A 7825-nucleotide genomic window follows, 5' to 3' on the forward strand; every position below is an offset into this window, starting at 1 on the left:
ATAATGATAAATGTTGATTAATTACGAAATTATGAGAAATAATAATAACATTCCACCCATGAGGCCATTAGAGGGCGCTTTGGTAATTTGACTGCAGGAAAGGGCTACGGCTAATGCATTATTTCTGATGGGGAGAACACAGCGTTATGTGAGGGTGGTGAACTTTGGCACGTCTGCTGATCAGCCCTTGTGTAGGGATTCTGCAGTGAATTTCCTCCCTCTGACATGTAAGTCAAGGTTGTGTATTGAGACGGTAGGCACTCTCAAAGCATGGCGGGGGCGTTGTTTATTTGATGTGTAGGATAAACACTCCCCCTTTCATCTAATCTCACAGTTTAGGTTCCCAGTTCCCACTCTCCACATATTTATAGCCTTGCACTCATCAAAGGCAAAGTCTGTGTGACTCCAAGGTTATTTAACTTAAGATTGATGTCTGACTGTCTGTGTGTGTGTGTGTGTGTGTGTGTGTGTGTGTGTGTGTGTGTGTGTGTGTGTGTGTGTGTGTGTGTGTGTGTGTGTGTGTGTGTGTGTGACTTTCCGCAGTCCTGGGGAAGATCCGCAGTGCAGTAGGCAGCGCCCAGCTGCTCATGTCTCAGAAGTTCCAGCAGTTTCGGGAGCTGTGTGAGGAGAACCTGGTATGTAATACACATACACACCAATCTTAAATCACTCTACTGCGTCAGCAGGCCCTTCATAGCCAACTGTCACATAATGAGATGATCTATACAAGCTTATAATTGACCCTCAGTGTCAAACAAAACACCGCTATGGTTGCAAATTCTAAATAGGATTCTAGTCGAGCACCACTCAAAGCATACTGACCTTGAAGTGTGGAGATACAAGGTGAAATAGTCCCAGACCAGTATGCTGATGACATACGGATGGGGAAATGAGAGTGGTTACAACCCTGTCCTGACTAAGTGTGTGTGTTTGTGTGTGTGTGTGTGTCTGTGTGGGTGCGTACATGCGTGTGTGTGTGTGTGTGTGTGTGTGTGTGTGTGTGTGTGTGTGTGTGGGGGGGGGGTACGTACATGCGTGTGTGTGTGTGTGTGTGTGTGTGTCTGTGTGGGTGCGTACATGCGTGTGTGTGTGTGTGTGTGTGTGTGTGTGTGTGTGTGTGTGTGTGTGTGTGGGTGCGTACATGCGTGTGTGTGTGTGTGCGTGTCTGTGTGGGTGCGAGCGCATGCGTGCGTGTGTGTGTGTGTGTGTGTGTGTGTGTGTGTGTGTGTGTGTGTGTGTGTGTGTGTGTGTCTCTCAGAACCCCAATGCCAACCCCAGGCCCATCTCCCAGGATCTGGCTGGTTTCTGGGACATGCTGCAGCTGTCCATCGAGAACATCAGCCTAAAGTTTGATGAGCTGCACCAACTCAAAGCCAACAACTGGAGACCCCTGGACCCCCCCGTGATAAAGGTACCACTCAATGTAGTAGACCATATAGGCCAGATCCACCTTAAAGGGATAGTTCCCCCAAATTACAAAATGCAATATTGTTTATAATGTAAGCAATGTTGTAATTGGGTGACCTATCCCTTTAAGTCTGGACGTAATCTAATACAATGGAATGGTGTTTTTGTCCTGGATGCTTCTACTTTCATTAACGTACGTAGATTTTAGTTCAATGTAGCATAAGGTGTTGTAATGCATGTAAAAGGATTGTTGTAATGTTGTGTGATAACCTGCCTGACGTGACTGCATGACTGCTGTGTTTTTTTATTTTTTTATTTTTTTGTTTTGTTGTTGACAGTGAGCTGGATTGTTGAGAAGTCACTCTACCTGCCATGCACCGTCGGGCCTCGCTGACCTTGCTGGCCACTCTTACCCCACGCACACCCCACGCCTACCTTCTGCCTGCGTACTCTCACAAAATGGCCACAGCCATCACCACCCACATGAACAAATACAACAGTTTACTATAGAATACCACAGTACTTACTGTAGAAATCTGTAGTAAACTGTAGTATACTGTAGAATACTATATTACACACTGTAGTATCCCTTGATCATGTGTAGTACTTACTATATAATGTTGTAGTATACTGTAGAATAATAGAGTAAATACTACAGTATTATCCACACAAAAAAAAACACTGTAGTAAATAATACAGTAATATACGCAAAAACTCTACATTCCTCAAAAACTGTAAACTTTTTAAAATATAGTAAATACTACGGCATTTAATTTACATATACACTGCCCATTCGCCTCCCCTAATATTGCAATTTATGCCACCCACAAGTGAGAAACCTACATACCAAGTATAGACCATATATTTTATTCCCTACAAGTTATAGAAAAGAGCAGAGGTTATGAATTATCCATTCAGATCCCAGTCCTACCTACCTAGAGGTTATGGGAATTTGCTCTTTTTGTAATTCTCAAGGAGATTTCCTGAAGGAGAAAGTCTCCACTTCTATATTAAAGAAAACTACACTAAATACTACAGAAATGTCTGCAAAAACACTACAGTAAATACTACAGTATACTACAATCTGCAAAAACGCTACATGAATTACTCTTTTATTTTCCTGCTGTAGTAAATACTACAGTGTACTACAGTAAAGTCAGCAAAAACACTACAGCAAATACAATGGTATTTATAGTATGCTATAGTATTTTTTCATGTGGGCACCAACCATAACCTCACTCTCGTGAACCATGTTGCATGCTCTCACACCATGCAAGCTACAACAAACTGCTGATGTCATGTCAGTCATGCATTCTTTAACCTCCACACAAAATGGCTGCCGTTGTGCCCCTACTGCCAGAGGCACAGAAGATGGCCTCTAACTGTAGTTGTCTGTCCTCCCCCGTCCATCCAGGAGAGACGGTTCGCCCCTCCAGTGCCAAAGAAGCCCCACAGGGGCCATCCTCCCCTGGCAAGGGACCGTTCTCTGGAGAGCTCTGTTAGACAGCGGCTGGAGGCTCGCAAACGTCTGCTGGCCGCCAAGCGGGCCCTCGCGGTCCGACAGAGCTCTGTCACCGAGAGCACAGCAGACAGTATTGAGATCTACATCCCCGAGGCCCAGACCAGACTATGAGACACACACAGATAGAGACAGAGACCCTCCCACCCACCCTCCCACACACACACACACACACACACACACACACACACACACACACACGCACCTACAATGGTGCACGCAAACACCCACACAGGCACACACAGCACTGAATGGCAAGGGTAGGGTGCTTGTAATATAATCACATCTTTATTTACTTCAACAAAAGAGGGGGGACGGTCACAGCTCTATAGTTGAGTGAGAATACTGTATATTTATGATTTTTTATCCTCTCCATTTGATCCTCTCCGTTGAACTTTCAGCTTTGACGTAGCTCCCCCCCCCCACCCCCCCCCCCCCCCCCCCCCCCCCCACTCCTCACTCCCAGCGATGTTTCTTCTTGTGATGTCAACTCTTCTTAACGATATTCCACCAACCAAGTGACCTGTTGTCACCCAAACAACAGGTATACCAGTACCACAGCATTGAGGCATAATGTATAATGTTTCTGATTCATTGGAAAAGAAGGAAAGTTACTGAGGGAGGGGTAGTGTACCAGTGGGTCTAGACGGAGTGCTGTCAGGGCACACTAGCTAATCCTGTTGGGTGTCAGAAAGCCTGAGACAGCAACTGTGTCCCACATGACACCCTACTTCTTAAATAGAGCACTGTTTTTGTGCACTACCTAGTGCACAAAAACAATAACTACCTAGGGGGTTATTTGAGACACAGCCAGCCTCTCTACTCTGGTGACCCTGGGTGAGGCTGCTACTGTGACTCACAGCACAATAACAGCAGACAATAGGGAAACTCAGTCTCTTTCCCCCTGTGGGATACTACTGTCACGGGGTTCACAACACACACACACACACACACACACGCACACACACACACATACGCATGCATGTACACTCATTTGAGGTAACTTACCTAAACCTGTTTGAATTGTTAGGGAGAACACCTGAGACATGTCTAAAACCTTCCGGAGACATAAGAGACATCGACAGAATGTAGCAGCGACCATTGAAACTGTTTCAAATGTTTCAATTAGGATTCAATCCTAACTTCGATTTAAGTCATGTTTTCACTTAGTCATGCATTGATGTCAATGGAAGACTAAGTAAACTTAAGTATAACTTAGGATTCGCCCCTTATTATTGAAATCCAGGGAACAGCAGCTCTACATGACTTGGCAATGAAATCACACACATAAGCATTATAGTGAGTCACCATATTTTAAAAACAATGAAATGCAAAGAAAAAGGGTATACACTAATGGTTTGATACAATGATTTTAGTCCAACACCTATGAACACCAATATGTTCTATTAGAGCAACATACATTTATCACACACTATTTTGTTATTGTACTTTCAGAGTACTCTGAGAGACTTTGCGCAGTAGCTGAATCAACACTGTCCAAAGGTGTTCAACGTAGACAATAATATCAATGTGCAAAAATGACTTTCATTTGTAAAATCCAAACCTTTTATTAAATGGGATTTGGATGAGAGGTGTAGCTTGGGATTCATAGTATTTACCAATAATCAATACAGGTCTTTGTAGAGGAAGAAAATCTAATAAATAAATCAACTCTGTGTCGGATGTGGTAGGATTCTAGGGTTGACAACGCCTGTCCTGCCTGGTAGTCAGGTCTGGAGTTAGGTGGGCTCATGGCAAGCTCTCAGAGAGAGGTCAGTGCAATGAAATCAGGGTCTGCCAGAATAAAAATGGTGATTGACAGTTTAGCAGACTCTCTTATCCAGAGCAACTTACAGGAGGATTTAGGGTTAGGTGCCTTGCTCAAGGGCAGATAAACAGATTTTCCACGTAGTCGGCTTGGGGATTCAAACCAGCAACCATTGGGTTACTGGCCAAGCGTTATTAACCGCTAGGCTACCTGCTGCCCCGTTTAGTGTGCGAGTGTGTGCGTGCGTGTGAGTGTGCGTGCCTGTGTCTTTGAGTGCAGGTGTATGTGTGTATCTAATGTGTATGTGAGTATATGGGGTTTACCTGCTTGTTTCTGAAGAGCTTCCTATTTTTCAAGGTCCAAACGGGCCTTTCTTTTCACTATGGATGTGTCCTAAATGGTACCCCATTCCCTATATAATGCAATACTTTTGACCCTTGGCCCATAGAGCTCTGGTCAAAAGTAGTGCAATATGTAGGGAATGGGGTACCATTTGGGACGGAGCCTCTGATTAACGTAGCAGAATCGACACACTGTTAGTCCATACCTAAACAAACCCTGCCTATCATTTTCAACGGAACAATATATGCCTGCGCGTATGAAGAACATTCGACTGACTACATAATACGCATGCCGACATGAGCTAATTGAAATGTCTTCATGTCATTATTTTCCTTTTGAACTTATTTCATTCTGTTTATCATATTGTGCTGATAATACAATTTGTCCTTAAGTTTAAAAAAAGAGTCGCCTACTGCCGATGTTCCTTTACTTTAAGGGTATCTTTAAATGTAATGCGTTACCAATGTTCTACATGACAAGATATTTTGTTATTCTATCAAACGACAGTGGGAATTATTATTTTCTCCTCATCCAAACTGAGACGCAATCACTTGAAAGTAATATAAAAATAATACAAAGTGTTTATTGGTGTTTTATGCCCACTGTTTATTTATTAATCCCCAGAAAAAAAATGATTCACGTTTGTTATCATTATTATTATGCACTGACAAGGCCCTTATGCTGTGTTTTATGATTCTCCTTCTTATATGGTTTTCTCTTTGGGATGAAAGACACCTTTTATTCTGTGTCAGTAATCAGCCTTAATTTATATTGTGATAGTCAAGCACAAATCAGCCTCAGGGGAAGAAGAATAAAGCACGTGTGATTGTCTCTGTGTGTGTGTGTGTGTGTGTGTGTGTGTGTGTGTGTGTGTGTGTGTGTGTGTGTGTGTGTGTGTGTGTGTGTGTGTGTGTGTGTGTGTGTGTGTGTGTGTGTGTGTGTGTGTGTGTGCGTGTGTGCGTGGGTGGGATTGTGTGTGTGTGTGGGATGGTGTGTAACCCATGAAAAGGCTTTGTCTCATACTGTAAATAAACCCAGTCAACAGGTATACGTCCCAAATGGCACCCTATTCCCAATATAGTACATTAAGTGCACTACTTTTGACTAGGGCCCATAAGGCTCTGGTCAAAAGTAGTGCACTTAATAGGGAATAGGGTGCCTTTTGGGAAACAATCCCTTGAACATTACAAGAGTTCTGTGGTTTAATGGTTTAGATCAACTTCTCTTGTCAAAATACACCATTACAAACTCTCTGCAAACCCAATCACTTTGCAATTTCTTTATATTAAGTATTTTTTTTATCACTTACTTGTATGAGTGAGACAATCTTGAACAAATTTGCTTTCATAGACTGTTTGTGGGTGTTTGTAAACTCTATTGAAACTGCTTTGACACGAGAGAAAATCCCTGGTAGCCATATACACTCACCGGAACAGTTTATTAGGTACACCCCATCTACTAGTGGGTCGGAACCCCCCTTTGCCTCCAGACCAGCCTGCATTCTTCAGGGCATCGGAAACGTTCCACAGGGATGTTGGTCCCTGCTGATGCGATGGCATCATCTCTTCCCAAAGATGCTTTATTGGGTTGAGGTCTGGGGACTGCGCAGGCCACTCAAGTAAACTGAACTCGCTGTATTGTTCCAGGCAAAGTTTTTCCACTCCTCAATTGTCCAGTGTTGGTAATCACGTGCTCACTAGAGCCACCTCTTCTTGTTTTTAGCTGATAGGAGTGGAACCCGGTGTGGTAGTCTGCTGCAATAGCCCATCCGTGACAAGGATCGAGGAGTTGTCCACACCACTGTTGTATTGTGTCGTTATTTGTCTGTTTAAGGCACGCCTGTAAGCTTGCTCGATTCTTGGCATTCTCCCTCCATCTCTCTCATCAACCACCTGTTCGCCCACAGGACTGCCGCCGACTGGATGTTTTTGGTGTGTTGCACCATTCTCAGTGAACCATATACACTGTCATGCGTGAAAAGCCCAGGAGAGTAGCCATTTCTGAGATGTGTGATCGTCGGCGCCTGGCACCGACGATCACACCACACTCAAAATTGCTGAGGTCACTCGTTTTGCCCATTCTAACGTTCAATCCAACAGTAACGGAATGCCTCAATGGCTGTCTGCCTGGATTATATAACAAGCCACGGCCACATTTCTCCCTGTCTGTAGGAGTGATCCATTTTCGTGAACGGGGTGGTGTACCTAATAAACTGGTGAATGTATAAGAGAAACATGTTTATGACTGAAAATTCTCATTTGTTTGTGATGGAAATCGTGATGAATTAACTGTTCGGTATGATTTCTATATTAATTAGACAATATTCAAAAGGTTAAAATAAGTTTATACAGTGGGGCAAAAATAAGTATTTGGTCACCTACAAACAAGCAAGATTTCTGGCTCTCACAGACCTGTAACTTCTTCTTTAAGAGGCTCCTCTGTCCTCCACTCGTTACCTGTATTAATTGCACCTGTTTGAACTTGTTATCAGTATAAAAGACACCTGTCCACAACCTCAAACACTCACACTCCAAACTCCACTATGGCCAAGACCAAAGAGCCATCAAAGGACACCAGAAACAAAATTGTAGACCTGCACCAGGCTGGGAAGACTGAATCTGCAATAGGTAAGCAGCTTGGTTTGAAGAAATCAACTGTGGAAGCAATTATTAGGAAATGGAAGACATACAAGACCACTGATAATCTCCCTCGATCTGGGGCTCTACGCAAGATCTCACCCCGTGGGGTCAAAATGATCACAAGAACGGTGAGCAAAAATCCCAGAACCA

The 7825-nt window shown here is 43.5% G+C and overlaps 1 protein-coding gene across 4 annotated transcripts in view; it reads left to right on the top strand.

Annotated features, from left to right (window-relative positions):
- LOC110535601 (disks large-associated protein 1) overlaps nucleotides 1-7439 on the top strand; it is a 246163-nt gene extending 238724 nt beyond the window's left edge. For 3 of the 4 annotated variants that reach the window (XM_036935331.1, XM_036935328.1, XM_036935329.1), the window contains 3 exons: nucleotides 544-635; nucleotides 1259-1411; nucleotides 2822-7439. In XM_036935331.1, the coding sequence (XP_036791226.1) occupies nucleotides 544-635; nucleotides 1259-1411; nucleotides 2822-3040 (464 nt within the window). In that variant the 3' untranslated portion in view covers nucleotides 3041-7439. Of the gene's footprint in view, nucleotides 1-543; nucleotides 636-1258; nucleotides 1412-1745 lie in introns of all 4 variants that reach the window. The other variant, XM_036935330.1, reaches the window with a different exon arrangement.
- The last annotated feature ends 386 nt before the right edge of the window (nucleotides 7440-7825 follow it).

The sequence above is a fragment of the Oncorhynchus mykiss genome, chromosome 11 (assembly GCF_013265735.2).
Source record: "Oncorhynchus mykiss isolate Arlee chromosome 11, USDA_OmykA_1.1, whole genome shotgun sequence".
In the NCBI taxonomy this organism is placed as follows: Eukaryota; Metazoa; Chordata; class Actinopteri; order Salmoniformes; family Salmonidae; genus Oncorhynchus; species Oncorhynchus mykiss.